Raw genomic sequence first — 18,827 nt, 5'->3', positions numbered from 1 at the left:
ATATTTGTGCGCATTCCTTATTCTTTATCCCACTAAGTTATGTTTCATTAACGTCTGCTAAAGATACGACGCCTGAAGTGGGATCAAAGTTTTATCTAGCAGGTCGACAGTGAAGTTTCGAGACAAGACAGGGAATAAATGTTTTAAAAAAGAAAATAAATCAATAACGTAAACACAAGCTGAAAAAAATAAACTAAAATTGTTAACTTCCACTTTATATCATAAATGTCCCATTCAATGTTCCTCCAAGGATACAGTTCTTTCAGTTGAAAGACCTCTGCTGCGTAATATAGTTTCTGATGTTTGGAAGAAAAAAATGTCTGCCACACTTCTCCACAGGAGAACATACTACAACAAGGGGCAGTTAAATTACATTAAAGCCATGATCTCCATTTAAAAATAAATAAATTTTACCTGATAATTATGCAAATTCATGCAGAATCTCATCAGATTACCAACTCCATATGATGAATGTCCATTGTTGTTCTTCACCTTGTACTTTGATCAAAGCAGGACTGATTTTGGCAAAGTGAAAATAGCCACTGTGGTATCATAATGGATAGAACAGAATAAGAAATGAACAATATTTGTAAGAAATCAAATGTTTTAATTACATTTCTGTGTTAACAGTACTGTCTGTGAATCATACACATTTGTTTTCAGTGAGTGGTGATATTGGATTTTACAGATTAATAAATCTCCATTTTTGTAAGAAATCAAATGCATTCATGACATTTGGGTTTCACTATAATTGGCATGTAGTGAGATACACATTTCCCTCAATATACATATATATGAGACATAAAAATGAGACAAACAGATTATTTTTTAAAACACTGCACCCTGGTATGATTTTGCAAGGTCTGTTTAGCAGTTGCACTGCACCTTACATACGAATTGGAGTACCCGTCTGTTTACTTTTAGGAAAATTGTCTATTAAGGTATGAAAATTGAAGTGATTGTATTCCATTGTAACCTCATCTGTTTTGATATATGAGATCTTATCATTTCACTGTACTGGCGTAAACACCACACATTATCATACAATATAATGAACTTGTCTGCCACTTTGAAAATTATGAATTTTGACAAGACCTCTATAAGCTATGGATCATCAAAGAGCTCTTTTCACATGCACTTTTGGTGAGACACTGGGAAGCAATAATAGATCCTCTGTGTGCACAAGCTAGCTGCTTTAGCTGTTACTCACACAATAAAACTGTTTGTATGATTAATATCCACAATTTTTCTGCAAGGAACCAAAAGTTACACAAATAGTAATTTTAGTAATAATAAGTGTAAATTCTCTGTACCGTATTTTACAAAAAGGTTTTACTGTCACAAAAGCATTTAAAGAGCCTCAGTACCAGAAGCATAAGAAGTGACATTTAGTGTATTTAGTGCAGATAATTACAAAACAGGTTGGTACAATGTCTAGTGGAACAACAGAGTAATGCAGCAGTACTGTTGTTAAAACTGAGCCCGAGACCAACAGGTGGCCTTATTATTAAGACACAAACACATACAATATCACCAACATTTGTGTCTGTTTTTGACGCTTAAATAAAATTTAGTGGCTCCTGTTGCCAGAAGTGTGGTACTAGTCTTTACTATAGTCAGTTCAAGATCACACCTATTTTAAGACTGGAGAAATGGAAAGACAATGAGAACTCAAAAAACTCCCAGATTCTAATGCAGAGGGTGTTCAGATAGTGAAAGTGAAACAGAACAGTTGAAGACATCTCTAATGCAAGGAAATCACAAAAATTGCATTAAGGCAAGTGAAAAAGATTGATAAAATAATGGAAATGCCAAAAAATGACAGAACAAAGACACATTGAGCAATATAAAGATAAAGAATTGGTGACAAAGTCTTAAAACTATGGCAAAATCTATGGAGTGCAGCATCATTTTAACATACATAGACACTGTGATTACCATATTTTTAGGACTGTGTCAAAATTGCACGCAAGTAAAGTGATAAAAAAAACTGCTTTGCTTATAAATCACTTGGGCTGCCAAGAGCTGAAATGATCTAGACAATCAGTTTATGAACTCCAGGCCTCAAACTGATTCAGATCTACAGTAAAGAAAATGTCTGTGTGTCTCTGCAAACCTAAACGCTGAAACGTATAAGAGCAATGTTGATTGGTTGGTGAAGACACATTCTTGTTCACAAAGTCTGAATCACACAGACATGCTATTTTGATCTTTGAGAAATAAAAACCATGTTTCTTTCCCTTTCGGGCTGCAGCAGGCACTCCCACATCCTCAAAATCACTGGAACAATGGTGAGGATTTGTCAAAGAAACGAGATACACCTGTTCAGTATTTATAATAAAAGTGAGATGTGGAAAGTTTGTTTGTCTGAAAAGTAAAGATCTCAGCTGCAGCCTACATGGTCATATCCACGATGCTGAGTTGGTAAAATATTTCCTCTTCCCTCTGGACATCTCTGTTCCTCGGAGGTGAGCTGGCCTGCTGCAGCAGAACCCAGTTGCTTCTCCTCTCCTTTCCTCTCTCAACCACCAACTCCATCTGTTTTCTAGAGACACTTCCTATCCCTTGCTATTTCTCCCCTCAGTGTCTGAACCTGTAGGAGATGGGCAAGAGCAGGTTATTCTTCTTTAGCGCCTGCACCCTGCTGAGTGTCTCCTCATCGAGGGCAGTGTAGCAGCGCCGGGCGTAGTCCAGCAGCTTCTCTTTGGATGGGTCAAACTCACCCACCTCCGCCACCTTCTCTGGGGCAACTAGCAGCAATTCAGCAATGGGTGTGGTGGAAGCCACTGTGTTGCGGTCCACACCATGGATTTGGAAGGCTTTGGACATATTTTTCAGACGCTGGTATGTAAGCAGGATTTTCTTGTAGCGAAACAGGACTCCAGCAGCATCTTTTACTGAAGAATAAGTGTGAGCAAGAGACTTAGCTACAGCAGCCTCATAACAGATTATGGATAAATAATGACACTGAAATGTTGAATTATGTCACATACCTCTCTGCCGCTCTCTAGGGACTCGGAAGACTCGCCTTCTCTTTAACTGGTGTCTATTGCTGTTAATGGTGTCTGACATTACATCTTCCCCCGATATCATTTCTTCCTCCTCAAGGTACCCGTCCTGCTCCAAGTAGTCGTCAGATTCTCCCAGGAGTGAAAGGGAATCTGATAAAACAGAAAAATTATCTCCATAACCAAAACCAGTCAGTAAAAGCCACATGTATAAAACATTGATTTTATTAGATTAATTAGGATGAAACAGAGCTTTATGCAATTTGATTCGTTTTACCTGGACCTATGTTGGCATGTCCACTCATTTCATTCATGGATGACCTTGTAGCACTGTTGCTGTTGCCACTGCTGCCGCTGGCTGTGGTACTGGGAGTACTATGACTATGGCCTTGCAAGAGGGCCTGGGATTGTGTAGAGTTGAACAAAGCATTCATAGAGGCAAGCTGATTGGTTAGTGGACTGGACACATGGTTTTTGGAAGGCACCATAGTTGGAGGACCAGGCCTTCGCTGGATAAACTGACGTGACGGGAAATGCTGTGCATCTGACTTCTGTTGCTCTGAAATGAGAAGGCAGCCATAAAAATTGAGAATCTGCAATGAGCATTGTAGACTTAATAAACAATAAATAAGCTACACTAGAGTACAACCATATCTAACCATGGCCGGGAAGCTTGATTTAACAGTAAGTGCACGAATATTTGTTTTTACCAGCAGAACGATCTTCCTCTCTTCTTGCCCTCCAGTTGAAGCGTCTGGACTCATAACCTAGAGAGAGCCAAATGCCAAAAGGTAAAAATTTGTTTTCCATTCTGAAAGACTTGCCTTGCAAGAGTTCTGTTTCGAATCAGCCACCTCTCAAATTTTTGTTGGATAGGTTCTAATCTCACACCTGACCCCTGTCCTCACCGTTACTATACTGGCTCTGACTCTGCTCCTGTCCCTGGCTCTTTGTGGAAAAGATGAAGCGGTCCAGCTGGCATCGGAGGAAGTCCCTCTCCTCTTCCAGGTCCTCAATTCTTTTCTGCAGCCAAGAGTTTTTCTCCAGAGAGATCTGTAGCTGGGTCCGCAGGTTGGTGATCACCATGTATGAGTTGTTGACTGGAGACGGGCCAGCTGATGGGGGTGAATCTGAGGACAAATAGGATAGTTTGGGAAATCAGAGCTATCATTAAGAAACTTTGTGTGAACCAGATGTAAATAAATTGATCCTTTCACTCACCATCAAAATTCTGATCACTCTGGTTGAAAAAGCCTTGCTGCTCAAAGTTGCTCTCCTCATAGGGGATGGCAATTTCATAAGCATCCTCGTTTTTTGGAGCTGAGAAGAGAAAATATGCATAGCAAGGAATTGTTGAGCTTGACCTAAAGGAGGAACAATAATACCATTACTCGGAGCTTTTAAAATCTTACTCTGCAGGTGGAGTGAGCCTGCGTGGCTCTTGGATGTGGAAGCAGCATCAGTCCTGTTTCCGTCCTCCATCTCATAGCCCAGACAAATGTTAGATTAGTTTACGGTTTTAAAGAAATGTCATCAGGCTACGCATGTGAACCAACAGGGACATTTCACACTAATGCACTGTAGAGACTTCGTCACACAAATATATTATGCTTATGTAGGCACAGGCACAGGTCATCGGTAGGCTTTCATAACGTGGACTTGTCGTACTTTATGCATCCACAGACAGCCAGCAAAACCAAAGCTAATTTTATTATGTGACGCTCCGGTCATGCACGTATAAACTGAAGCAGTTAAACGGGATGTGTTACTGAAATACAAGTTTGTAGCGGCCTGGTAATGTCCTCAGTAGAATGCGAGATTAGCTCCACACTATGTTAGCCTCATGTAATGTTAGCAAAAATGTAGCTGCGAATATAAAATTACAATCCCCTTCTTTCTATACACTCCATTGTTTAATACCGTCACTCAGACATTACCAGAATCTCTATGCTACAAATATATTCTGCAGAAATTGGTACATACCACTTTACGTTTGTAATAACTTAATCGTGTACATGTAATAAGTCGTTATTACTCTGTCATATCTCCATTTCTCGAGTTCATCTGCTAGCTAACAAGCTAACAATAACAATTATCGCTCTTTTATTTTTTTAACACTCTCTTGCGTCATTTCCGGATGTAATAAAATTAATGAACGTCCTTGGTAAACGGTACTGATTGAAAAATAAGTACTGCAGAGGCTTTCGTTGTGAAGTTTTTCTGTAGCTTGTGACAGTATTTTGAGCGACGAGGCTTTTTAAAGTGCATGTATGATAATATATATTTAAAAAATCATTTTGGGAGGAGTAAACTTACAGGGACAGTTTTCAAATATTTGATAAATAACATTAGCATTAAACTAATCTGCCAAGACAAATTATGCACTGAGGCAATGATGAAACATTGTCCACTATCAGCTGTGACATCAGGACACCAGTTAAACTGCAGGACAGGTAGAACAGGTGACGAGGTGTCAGGTTTCAGTGCCGACTGCTGGCTTCTCATAGAGCAGATCCGGAAGACTCAAAACACACGGTTTCCATTGTAAACACCTTTAAATTTTGTATACTCAGCAAACTGGTGACGTAAAGGTAAGAATTTTTGGGGATTTTGTTTTCACTAAAAATGAATTCGTAAATATGTAAACTTTGCTGCCTTGTTTTGAGTCTGGATAGAGAAAAGGTTTAGCACGCGACAGGTGTGGCACCTGTTTTGACTGTTGACTGTGTAAGAAAACAGAAACCAGTATTGAAAATAGTTTCAAGTTATTTTAAAATCACTTTATGTGTGCTTTGGGTGTAGAGAGAAAATGCTATTGGCCTATATAACTTTTTATTTGATAAATTCCATGAATTAGTTTATAATGTTTTTCTTTTTATTGTGGAGTCTGAAAATATTTGATACGAACTGAAACGTCCTAAACGCAAGGTCACATTTCCATATAACATCTTCCCCTTTCTTCTTCAGTGCAGCCATGGCACCCAAGTATGATGGCGTGTCCCACTGTAAACTGGCCCTGGTGTTTGCTGTTCTGATGGACCTGCTGGGAGTGATATCCCTGCTGCTGGGGGTGTTTGCTCCACTGGAGATCCAAGGGCGAGACTTTGGGGATCTGCTAGTTTACTCAGGAGCTTTGCTGGTGCTTATGTCCCTGGCAGGCTGGGTCATGTGGTATAGTGGCAACATTGAGGGTCTGACCTCCAAAAAGGAATTGGGGGGAACTGTGGGTGGAGCTGTGGACCGCCTTGCCCGCTCCCTGAGCCGCAGAATACGGCTCCCTAGGACTCACAGCAGCCCAACATAAGAGGTGGCGCCAAAACATCCCAAAAACTGACTATGACTGCTGTTACATGAAGCAATGTGCCTAACAGGCAATACTGCCTTAGGCAAAGGAGTGTCATTGCTGTTATTTCTCTTGTGGAGTTAACCAACACTTGATGACTCAACAGATGAGACATGTTTTCATAAAGAAAACTGGAAGAATTTGTATCTCTGCTTAATAATTTATGTGGACTACATTCCAGATTATAATGTAATGTGCACTGCTATACATTCCTTGTATATGAAGATTAAAAAGTTTAATCTGCAGTGTTATATTTCAGTCAATTTTGTCATGAGTCATTCATTCATCTATGGACTGTTCTGTTTGTGTTTTGCTGCTGCACCAGATTGTGGCAATACTACACAGAATGGAAGTTACTACAGTAACCATGAAAGACATTTTTAATGATAATAATGTTTGGACACAGTTGGAGTCAACACCAATACTCAAGTCACAGTCCAAGAAGGATAAGGAGCTGTTATGACATCAGCAAGTGTATGCAAACTTGTAATTGCACATACTGTAAATACTGCAATCAAAGAATTTCTCTCCCTTATTTTACAAAATAGACTGAAATCAAATGAAAACATAAAACAAATGAAGACACCAAAAGCATTTCATGCCATTCAAAAAAAGACATCAAGCAAAGAGCTGATGGAGAAAATAAATAATTTCTAAGGACAGGCACTGACATTGTTCATTTAGGAGATAGGATATCAGACACACATATGTACAAACATTTATAATGTGCAGTTATTTGTTATTACTCCATATGCAATGTGGAAGGGTAGAGTTTGAGTAAATGCGTCAGAAATGGCAAAAATACACATCACAAAAGTTATCACCAATCTCAATGCAGCATCAGAAGATGAGATCAAAAGGGTCTGATTGTCTTTACACTGAGAGAAGAGTAATACCAGTTTCCAGTTCACAGTTTACAACACGGTCTGTACACAGCAGCTTCAAGAACAGACACATAATTAAGTTAAACTTTATGATGAAAATATGCAGTGACAGAAATATCTGGTGCTCTTGGTGGAATAACGATGTGAACGACAACTCTGCATGTTCTTTAAGAAGCAGTAGAACAATGTATCAGAAAGCTATATGCCAGTGAAACTAAATGCATTGTTAGTGCAAAGGTAAAAATGATCTGAATTACTGACCCATTATACAGTATTGATATAAAATCAGGTGAAGGGACAGAGTAAGGCATCGTCATCCATTAGGATGATCCAGTCAAAGGATAGATGTACAAAATGAATGAGGTAAACAAAGAGGAAACAGTGTGAATCCTATATTTCTCTTAAAGGATACTGTTATTGCTGCCACACTGAGACGATGGTTCATTCAGTTCCATGAAAGCACCATTTCCAATGTTGTCTCTAGCTTTACTTGTGAACAGTATTCCTCTGCTTCGTCTTGATCCTATTTCAAAGCGCAGAACTAGGAGATGAATAATATCAGAGGGCAGGGCTGGGCACAGCAGGGGTGGGATTCTGCCAAATGATCATGTGACTGCGTTCAGACCGTTGAGGTGTAGCTTGGGACAACTCAACTGATTCGTCACTTGCATCATCTCCTGGGGAAGTAAATGGCTCATTTAGGCATTTAATAAACTAAGCACTGACTAAAAAGTAAAATCAATTCAACACGCAATACAAAACTGACAGATTTAAATAAGTTGACAAAACAATGGGATTTTCCAGTTCTCACCAATTCTGAAGTTGATGTAGCCCTCTCCTCCGCTGAGGATAAGCTGAGAGGTAGTAACAGTGTTGCTGCCAGGAGAGGTCATCAAACAACCTATAAGACACAGACACATTCAGCATTCACCTGCTTTCTGAAGGATCTCTCTGAATTAACAAGTTATTGAAAATGTTTAGCATATTTCAGTTACTGCTATAAAATTCTTACCAGGTGCAGCAATGATGAATCTGACAGCTTGTCTGTGTCCATGGTAACACAGCTGGGCAGATGCAATGGAGCAATATGGGATGGAAACAGCTTCTGAGGCTGTGGAAGTTATGGATACACGTAATACTTGTTAGAGCACATTTTGGACCAAATGAAATTCAACCATCAATCAATACTCTCAGTCTAAATAAAACTCACTTATGGATAATGGGATGGAGAAAATGGCACCACCTCCAGTACCCACCCACAGACGGCCAGAAATGACTGTGAGAGACGAGATCTGGAGTGGTGAGAGTGTCAGGAAGGGTTGGCCTGCAGAGAGTGACAGAAATATGTTTTGAAGCTGTTTAGCGAGAAAAGAGCTCTAAGCAGTCTGACACAAATACAGAAAATAAAAATTTATTTTCAATTCAAACTGGGTATAAACGCAGCAAATAATAAATGTTCATCACAACCACTCAACAGTATCGTTTTGAGCTAAAACATGATGCTTTTTCTTTAGATACTGTAAATTGCAGAGCTAACAGAAAGGCCCACTGTACAATTTTAAATTGATTAGTAATAAAAATAAAAAGTTACAGCTTCAGCACCTAATGTTTTGGTGACCAAAGCAGTAAAATTGACTTCCTGCAGTGGCCGTCCAGTGGACCAGTCAAACAGCCTGAGGATTGGGTCAAGTCGACAAGATGTCCAGACACCACATCCACCAGCACACAGGAAACGAACCTGCTGCTCGTTGCGTTCAGAGACTGAGAATGTTTGCTGTAAAGTGAGATCAGGGATGATGTTGGTGAGTTCAAAGATGGTGTGAGCATGAGACATGAACAATTTTGGTACCTCCTCTGTTTCTTACCTCAACCTTCTTGCTGTCAATGTCAACCACATGGACTCTGTTCCAATATCCCACCCACAAGCGGCCATCTTTTGCGAGGCAGCAGCGAATGGGCTGCAAAGGGTTTGATCCAAGTGGCATCACTGAGTGTGACTGCAGATTCCACCCACCTGTCAATCACAGCACTTATTACTTGTAAGTCAAAAAACATTGACTATGTGAATCAAGCAAAATGGAGACAGATTCCCAGAGACAGTCAGATATAACTATAGAAACAGAAAAACCATTACCTGAGCTGTGTGAGAAAAAGGCTAATGTCCCATCAGCTAACCCAGCTACCACTTGACCCTGGGAACATCTGTGAGATTGAGTCAACATAGAGTATATCATTTTGATTTCTGGATTAAATTACTCAGTGGCACATTATGACACAGGCAATAATTAAATGCTAATACTTAAATACTAATTCACATGTGGTTGAAGCACAGAGCAGACAACTCACGTGAGTGAATGAACACCCTCTGAGAGGGAAACAGACTGCAGACAGCGCCTCCTGCCAGCGGAGGCCGAGTGTACCAGTATACTGTGTGAGAGAGAAGCAGTGGGAGAAAGAAGAGGATGGAAAAAGAGAGAGGGAGTCAGTCAGAATGCTTTGCCAACAAGTATTTTACTCACAGTGTTGACACAGTGCTTATTCAGCAGGAACTACCTTCCTTCCTGAGTTCCAATCCACACAGTTCCAGCAGTGTCACCTGACAAAACAAGACAAGAAAGATTGCTTCAAAGAAAAAGCTAAGCAAGCAGTGATGACCTTTCACTGCTTCCAGTAAAATATCAGTATGGTATGAAGGGATAATAAAAGTACACATTAGACATGTTGCCTGTAGGCAGCTGCTGTAGCCCATTGTACTGGCACTGACCTATGGGAGGCACAGCACAGATGCAGAGTGCAGGAGCTGTGGGAGGGAGGCTGAACTGATCCAGTACTGTGTTGGACCGTGCTGGATCAATCACTGTAATATCACTGCTGGAGGCAGGACCAGAAACTACCCACACAGAACACTGGCAGAGAAGGACGGATATGGAGTTTGGAAAGATGAGTGGCATGAAACTTGTTCCTGGGCTGTGTTAGTTATGGTTGGATGGCACTGAACAAGTACATGGTGATTAGAGTGCGACTACAGTTGCTATTTAACCAGGATAATGACAGACTTACTGTGGCCTCTCCTGAGATCTCAGGTGCGACTGCAACTGCACAGTTCAGCTGAAAAAAAGTTAGGAACCATGTTTAACTGTACCACGGGTATCACGTGAATCTTATGGGTTTATATGAATATTTCAGTGGCAAGATTTACCTTTGCAGTGGAGTCTCTTTGATCCAACAGTCTGAGCTGCACTAGAACAGGCACATCTTTAGACTCTGGGACAGGTTTATGGGACTCCTGCAACAATGACATTTAATCACCAGTATATTAAGAGGATTGTGGATACGTATACATGTCTGTGTATGTTAAATTCTCTGTAGTACGTCTCTGGTATAGCTTGCTCAATGTTAGCAGTGGATTAAAGACAAACCATTTTCCTTGGTTTGGTTAAAAAGAAAAAGAAAAGCTCATATCAAAACCAGGAAAGTTTTCAGCCCATTTGTCTTATATACTCTTCTACATTCTGTTCTACATACCTGTGTATTTGCCAGTGGTGTGCTCCAGCCATGCATCTGCTGTTTTCCCAGGGTTTCCCAAATGTGGGAGCGAATTTCTCTGTAGAGCTCCCTCCTCCTGACACGAGGTGAGAGAGCAGCAGGAGAAGCAGACCTATAGAGGGTGGTCCAAGTGTTTATCAGCTTTACTGATTTTTAAAATCATTCAATTTTGTTGCAAATAATAATGTAAACGGAAGTGCATATGCAGGAGTGAAATGGCCAGAGACAGTTGCTTACTCAGCCTGAGTCTGACTGACAGCCGGTAGCTGTGGAGATCCCACAGGGGAGCGAGTCAGTGATGGCGAACGTGGCAGGGCGAATGCAGAAGCAGGAGGTGGGATCAAGGGTTCCTTGGATAGGCCAAACAAGCGGTTGAACCTTTAATAAAGAAAAAATTATCAATATTTTATACAGACCATAAAACCGCTGTCTGACTACTAACATTTTACCAAACTTGCAATTACATTGCACACTTGTTTATTTCAATCCCACGGTCTTGTCCACCTACTGCCAAGTGGTTTTACTGACAGACATAGTATGAATCCAAACACATGAATGATTCTTCTTTCTGAGAAATGTATTGCTCAGCTGACACTGTTGACCTTTTCAAACACTCAAAACACTCACTTTGCCTTACAGAACTCTTAAAGAGCAGTTTGCTTTCTTTGACGTTTTCTGCATTTTCAAGTAAAGCAAAGTTACTTTTATAGTCGTTACTTTGGCGACTCTGGAGACCATGGTTCCCACTAGTTTTGTGACTGATAATTTAATGTGTCTGACAACAGGTTGCTGTATCAACAGAAGGTCAAGGCAACTTGGCGAATTTCACATCTTGATATTGTGGAAATCATGCAAAATTCAACTTCCCTATTAGTTTTTCTATACATTATATTGTTTCCAGGTTGTTTTAAGGAACTCTCTCCAGTATGTCAATGTGACTTTATTGTCTGTTCTGTTTTATCCTCTGGCACAGAGCAGCACAGGCCCAGGTCAGGCCACCACTGTCGTTTTGGGGAGCGAAGTTGCACCTGTGAACGTTTTGTGTGTAATGAGGACAATGAGATGAGATGAGAGATAATAAAAACACCTACTTTCTCCAAACACTTGACCTTTTGTCCTCCGTTAACCTCTCTTCCTTTGTTGCTCTGTAAAAAAAAGAAAAAAAGAATAAACACTTAATGAGATTGGATGTAAAAACCTGATGCAAGCTGTGTTGGCCCAAATGTTAAACTCTTGGAAAAGACTTTAAAATTGAATGAAACAACACAGCAAAAAAGTATATGCTACTATTTAGATTAGTTACCTGATTGTTTGACTACGTCTCACTGCTTCCTGCAGCTCAAACAGACGCTGCTTGTACTGGTTCTTCTCCATAACAACACGAGCCATTTCAGAACGCGAGAAGTGCCGCGTGGATGTGAGAAGAGAGGCCTGAATAGGGAGAGGCCATTTAATGGAGAACATGTATCAGTCTCACACATCATTATATAATTAGCAGTTAATGGATTTACAAAAAAACTTCACCAATGCAGTGTTACAGCAGATTGTTACAACAGTTTGACAATGACAATATCTCCTTACATCAGGATCCTCTGATTGGCATCTTTCCAGTTCTTTGCGAAGTCTATGAAAAACAGTGGAACATCAGTATACTATAATAAATGCAATAATTTTTCCACAAAGTCAAACAATTTCATTAACTGTTTGATGATTTTAAAACATGGAGAATATCAAAAACAATCTTCTACACCTCTTAGTTTCCTCCTCCTTCTCCTTCATCCGCCCCTCTAATCGTGAGACCGTTTCCTGAAGAGAGGTCACTTCCAGTTTAAGAGCTGAACGGTCATCAGTCAGCTCCACTACCCGAGATATCAAAGTCTTGCGGGCAACTTCTACTAACTCACTGAAAAACAAAGAAACAGAGCTAGAGTTGAATATTTCATTATGAAGAAACTGACAATCCCTTTGGTAAACGGATTAAACATTTCAAATAAATTAGTGATTGTAATATTTCCCCCTCTGACTTCATTTGTTTCAAGCGTTTGGAAAACCCCTGTGCTCGAAAATCACACAGAACTCAACAGGATCATAGAAATTAAATATAGGACTCACTGTGTGACTTTCAGTTCCTCATGATGAGAAAGAATCTCCTCAAACTGGTCTGCACTGCCTACACAGAAAAAAAAGTATCAAAAATGATTGAATACAGATGCACACCCTTTACAAAACTGAAAAGCAATATACACTTGGTCTAAATGTTAGTATTTTCTCTGCATTCATACCCAAGAAGAAGTTACTCTACATGGGATGATGCTAAACAAGACAAGCTGCATGAAACCTCAAGCAAGAAAACCCTTTTCACTTATGTACTTGCACTACATGTTAGCAGAGCCAGATTTTTTTTTTTTTTTTTTTACAAACCAGCCTACTTTGTGTCTGTGATCATTTAGTTTGAAGCTTTATAAAACAACATGGGCATTGTTACTGAGATTTTTGTTATCTGCAGCCATGAGGGGTCACAAAATCATAACGAGGTAATTCCTGAGCAGTTAGTATTTTGTAACTGTTAATGAAACCTCTGGTTAAGATGAAGAGAAAGTACATCGACCAGTTTGTGACAAATGTCTAGAAATGTGTCTTTATATGAATTTAATTTACCTCTGACACTGGCCCCTCGGTCTACACTCTCCACATAATCCCGACTCAGCTCAGACAGTTCAGAAAACACAGAGTCAGTGTTGCGTAGCTCCCACTCCATGCTATCTTCTTCCACCTCCTCAACTTTTTCATGCGTGTTTCCCTCTTCTACTTTGTGTTCCTTCTCTTCCTCCTTCTCCTCCCTCATCTCATCCTCCAGACTGGCCTCCAACTCATCTCTCAGCGGCTCCTCGGTGTCAGGTCTAACTGGGGTGCTGATGACGATGATAACGATGATAACGATGATGTTGACGGCAAAGAATAAGAAATATGAGAAAATACAAGAATGCTTGATGTGTCGTGTGCGCACATGCTGATCACCTAAAGAGAGCTTTTTTAAGTTAATGATTACATCATTGATTGACATATTTCCTACCCAGAGCTTCAACTGACACAAATTAATTTACGTTTTCAGGTCATTACCTTGCATCCACACAGCCATGAAACTGTGCCAGCTCAGGAGTGGAGCTTATGATATCACTGACAAAATGATCCGGGTCGGACTTCACTGCAATGTCAATCGTCTTTTGTTCTTTGGCTACTAGATCTTCCAGACATGGGGGGCCAGAGTGTGAATATGGTCTTTGAATCATCTGTTTAAAAAAAACAAAAAAAACAAAAAAACACTACAGCTACTCATCTGCCAAAATCTTGATCTATCAAAATTATATAGATGTGAAAAAGTGAGACTCTGTTTACCTTTTCATTAACACTGGATTCTGACAAAACTTGGTTGGACGGAAATTCAGCATTCTTGGGACGCACATGATTCCTGAATGTAACACGCAGTGTGACACACAAACAAAAAGTTACCTGAACAAACAATATCATTGTGTGTTTTTCTTACACTTTGCACCACTTTGTTGCAGCACTTTTACCATTACTGAATTACACCCTGTGACTTATGATCAGCACCTACCAACAAGCTTATAAAGGTGAAATAGCAGAGTTCTGGCTAATGAGCTAATCATTTCCATAAATACCTGATTTAAAATCAATGAAGCATAGAAAAAATATGACTGAGAACTAAACTTTTACATTTACGAAATGGTCTCAAACTGCCATTTTAAGTTAATTACTTAGTATCTTTGTATAAGGTAAACAGAGATATCGCTACAGTACTGTTATATATGCAGTTGTTAAATATTAGGTAGCATGTAGCAATGAGGACAAACTTAGAGTGGAATTTCTTGAATTTGTTGTTGGCTACAGCCCACAGTAGCTCAGATATGGTTCACGATATAGCTGCTGTCATGGAATACCTATAGCTTTCCTATGAGAGGCATTATATACAGTATAAAAATTAGTTTTACATAAAAAAGTGGTATGAACAACCTTAAAGGAGAATCTCTTTCAGAATCCTTTCTCCTTTCCAAAAGTTCCCGATAAGTGTGAGCCAACTAAAGGAGATAAGTGATATATAAGAAATAGAATAATGACAAAAAACAGCTAAATATTGTATCACACTGTCTGGGGATTCAACAGCACACAGGTTTGTAGACTCAGCAGCAGTATCTGACCTTGTTGTGAGTATGCCTCAGTGTGCTCAGTTCTCTACTCAGATTTGCTTTCTGCTCCTCCAAGGCCACCACTGTGAGAAAACATAACAAATATAGCTTTACTTGTTAGCATCACTCGCGATAAAACAAGACACAGTCCTGATGTGTCACATTAAGTATCATAGGAAACTTTGTAGACCATAGCTTCTTCAGCAGCATTTAAAATGTATCTAGTCATGATATGCACAAGAAGGACGAATGACATCGAGAGGAGAAAAAAACAAAGATGAAAAGAAATGATTACGAGTTTGGCTAATATGCCATTTGACACAGTTAATATTCAAATGCTCACACTGATCAGCTTGCTCTCTTGCTTTCTTCTCTAGCTCTCTCCCTCGTCGTTCTATTTCCTTTTCCCTCCCCTTCATGGCTCTCCTCTCCTGTTCAATTTGGTCATCGAGCTCCAGATACCTCTAAAAAAGAAAATACAAAACAAAATGATTTAACAGCTTTGAGCACAGCTAAAAAGTTGAACCAAAATCATGCTATACCACACACACCGGACACATCAGCATTTTTAAAATTCTATCAATCCTCACCTCTTGGCTATCTTTCCTCAGTGCTTTCTCTGCTTGGTATCTCTCCAGCAGCTCTTCTCGCTCAGCTCTCTCCCTCTCTGCCTCCTCCTCCCTGTCTCTCAGCTGGGTTTTGCAGCTGGCCAGCCCCTCCAGCACCCACACAAATATGGGTACCAGCGACTCCACCACACCTTCCCCATAGGTCTCAATAACTGTCTGTGATGGTGCAGAGCAGGATAGTGAGAAACTCGGTATGTACAACCACATTTAAACAACAGTTTGATTCAGAAAAACATGGCATTTTTTTCAAAAAAACAATAATGGTATTGAAAAGAAAAATAACGTGACAAGATGCCTCACCTGTAGTTCTGAATACAGTTTTCCTGCCTCTTCACTCACAATGTTGGGGTCCAGCTCCACCTCCCCTGTCCCACACAAAACTCTCTCATTGCACTCCATCAGCCAATTATTTTTATCTGCTGTATTAACTGTCAAAATCAACTCAATGATCTTACAATTGTGTGGTAAAAGGTTCTCCTGACTACACTTCCTCACCAACTAATACGCTAGTGGAACCGGTTTTATATGGCTTTCTAACATTTTTGCTAACACCAGCACCACCCATCCTTGGCAACTTTATGTTCCATTTGTCCTTGACAAGGGAAGCATCCTCTTAGACTGCAGTCTACTGTTGTTTATCTGTTGTCAGGGGGTGTCTTAGAGTCCATCCTGAAAAATAAAATAAAATATAATGATACATAATGATAATCAATCTCTTCTGTGCTGCTGCTAAGTTTAATAGGACAGACGAATGCTTTGTGCAATAATCAAGCTGAGACATGCATTTTTTCCCGTCTAATTACAGTAGGATGATAATTGGTTGAACATGGTCATGTGGTTTTCTGCTGTTATAATCTCTGACTAAATGGTTTGTTTAACAGCAAACAAAAATCAAAGCATCTGCACAGTAAGGATGAAATTTAAATTCCAGTGGCTGATCTTCAGACAGGGTAAACACTAACAAAACATTCATTAAAAGATCAGTAACTTGTTAGTGTTTAGGCTCACAGAGCAATGTAAACATACACTTTAGATTGTGCTCAGTCCCGCATTCATGCCTGGATTTAGTTCCGGTTAAAGCCATTTAAGCATTATCACGAGGAGTTGAAATGATTAGCTGATTAATCGATTAATCGATATGATCAATTCTCGATTGATAAATTCATCATTTTGTCTACAAAATACAAAACACAGTGATAAAGTGCCAGAGGTAACAGATTGAACTTGTTTTTCCCAAGCAACAGATATTTTCTGTCAGCCAAATAATCGATTAATCAACCAATCCTTTCAGCCATACCTCAGACAAGCAATCTCAAGATGTCACCTTGAGTGTCAGGAAAAGGGATATTTTACAATTTTCTGACACCTCAAAGACAAAATTACTAATCTAGGAAATACACAGCAGGTTGTTGTTGAAAATAATAATTACTTTCAGCCTTAATTACAGTAACTACAGTACATATTTGGCAAGGTGTATCATGAAAGCTCAAAGTTGTGTTGGTTCTTACAATGGTTTTGATTTTAAGGTCTTGCCAGGGAGCTTTTAAGACCCCTTGACCTTTAACCTACATATGAAAGATACATCTTCATGTTAAATATTTATGTATTTCCCGAAAACAATTACATAATGTACAGGGAGCAAACGAGGCGCACGCGTGTGTGTGCGTGTGTGTGTGTGTGTGTGTGTAACAGCACCACAAATAGCTCACAGACATACAAACAGTTACATGTAAACACACAGACATGACAGCGTAAAGACAGGGACAGGTTTTATAGGTCCATAATTAGCCTAATTAGCCTTCTCGGTTAGCTAAGAAGAGGAGACTCTTGTATAGACATACTGTATGAATTAGTAACACGACTGACAGTGGACACCTTGAGAGATCTTCGGTAGCAAGTTTACAAAGCTGTGACTGTGCGCCAAGAAAACCCGCCGAGTCGTCGCGCTGTTCGACTGCGGTTTGACAAACTTACCTTAACAGCGGACTCCTTGGTAACTTTAATTCCTCTGCCTCAAACTACAGAAAGTCCTACCGTTTTTCTTCTTGGACGGTCGATATCAATTACACATAAACGAGTTTAAAGTAGGGGGTGTTGTTTGATTCTGACGGGCACATACAAGTTCTCAGGCTGGCCAATCAAAGCGCTGTTGTTGTAAACCGTAACCAATAGGCGACAAGCAGAGGCGGGACATGAATAGTTTTGCTTTCAAAAAGAAAAAAAAAGTTTCCTGAAACTTGAACTATGACATGTGACCAGAGGGCTGTCAGGTGATCTGAATAAAGCACGGCCCAGTATGTTACCTGTTCAAATGCCTCACATACCTGAGAGCTAGCTGGTTTCGTCACCTTTGCAACCCTGATTACAATAGTTTGAGAAAGTTTACAACGTTTGTAGTATGTGGTTGAAGAAGTATTCAGATCCTTACTTAAATATACTAATACACTTAAAAAATACTCCATTACAAGTAGAAGTCCTCCATTGATAAGGTTACTGAAGTAAGAGTACGTAAGTCTTATCAAGAAAATGTACTGGAAATATTGTATACCCAAAATGGTCTGTGTAACTATTACACTATTATATAAAGACAATAGAGACAATGCCCATTGCACAAGTGACTTCTTCACAATGAATTTTTTTTTGTGCAACCAATAGTCCAAACCAATAAAAAAGTTATTAAAAACAAACTGAAATTATTTATTTAAAAAAAAAAAATGAAAAGAGAGAGTGAGAGAGAAAATCTTACATTTGAGAAGCTGAAACAATTTGGCATCTGTTTATGAAAAATGGCTTGGTTGATTATTTGCCTGCCAGTCGACTTAAACATTGACCGGCTTTAAACATTGACCGGCTTTTGTTACAGGCCTACTGTTGGGCAATTTAACTTAGTTTATAACTCTTCTTCCAAAGCTTTCAAAGAAATGTAGTTGAGTAAAAAGTACACTATTTCCCTCTGAAATGTAGTGGAGTAGTAGTATAAAGTGGCATGAAAAGAAAATACTGAAGTAAAGTACTGTAAAAGTACTTTAAGTTTGTAATCAAGTACAGCGCTTGAGTGAAAGTAGGCTACTCAGTTCCACCACTTATGAACCATGCTAGCAGATAAAGTTATTGAGGTTTCAAGTGTAACCAAAAGGTAAAAGACTTTTCGTGGGATAATCAATTTCAAAACAGCAAACAAGATGAAGTTACAATTTCACACAGTGAGGCAT

General features: G+C 39.5%; 2 protein-coding genes across 2 annotated transcripts; both read right to left on the bottom strand.

Moving 5' to 3' along the window:
- Window positions 1–586: 586 nt before the first annotated feature.
- Window positions 587–5,139, bottom strand: ccdc106a (coiled-coil domain containing 106a). The gene is made up of 8 exons (XM_056380310.1): window positions 4,992–5,139; window positions 4,421–4,490; window positions 4,230–4,328; window positions 3,917–4,138; window positions 3,719–3,775; window positions 3,286–3,567; window positions 2,994–3,161; window positions 587–2,897 (listed from the first exon to the last, which is right to left on the bottom strand). The coding sequence occupies exons 2-8, from the start codon at window positions 4,488–4,490 to the stop codon at window positions 2,581–2,583; spliced, it is 1,215 nt and encodes a 404-aa protein (XP_056236285.1). The 5' UTR covers window positions 4,992–5,139; the 3' UTR covers window positions 587–2,580.
- Window positions 5,140–6,713: 1,574 nt separating this feature from the next.
- Window positions 6,714–17,700, bottom strand: si:dkey-17m8.1 (C-Jun-amino-terminal kinase-interacting protein 4). Its single transcript, XM_056380198.1, has 28 exons — window positions 17,590–17,700; window positions 15,916–16,284; window positions 15,577–15,771; window positions 15,330–15,450; window positions 14,999–15,069; window positions 14,814–14,878; window positions 14,178–14,250; window positions 13,902–14,071; window positions 13,440–13,693; window positions 12,894–12,951; window positions 12,532–12,684; window positions 12,363–12,405; window positions 12,085–12,212; window positions 11,873–11,926; window positions 11,019–11,159; window positions 10,761–10,893; window positions 10,435–10,521; window positions 10,296–10,343; window positions 10,000–10,141; window positions 9,789–9,831; window positions 9,582–9,662; window positions 9,370–9,437; window positions 9,101–9,249; window positions 8,838–9,009; window positions 8,446–8,559; window positions 8,248–8,346; window positions 8,047–8,136; window positions 6,714–7,912 (listed from the first exon to the last, which is right to left on the bottom strand). Exons 2-28 carry the CDS (start codon window positions 16,012–16,014, stop codon window positions 7,794–7,796), a joined length of 2,970 nt encoding a protein of 989 aa, XP_056236173.1. The 5' UTR covers window positions 16,015–16,284; window positions 17,590–17,700; the 3' UTR covers window positions 6,714–7,793.
- Between the last annotated feature and the right edge of the window lie 1,127 nt (window positions 17,701–18,827).

Source organism: Seriola aureovittata, chromosome 7, assembly GCF_021018895.1.
Source record: "Seriola aureovittata isolate HTS-2021-v1 ecotype China chromosome 7, ASM2101889v1, whole genome shotgun sequence".
NCBI classification, from domain to species: domain Eukaryota; kingdom Metazoa; phylum Chordata; class Actinopteri; order Carangiformes; family Carangidae; genus Seriola; species Seriola aureovittata.
The sequence above is the reverse complement of the archived record's forward strand: the minus strand, read 5'-3'. Positions and strand labels throughout refer to the sequence as shown.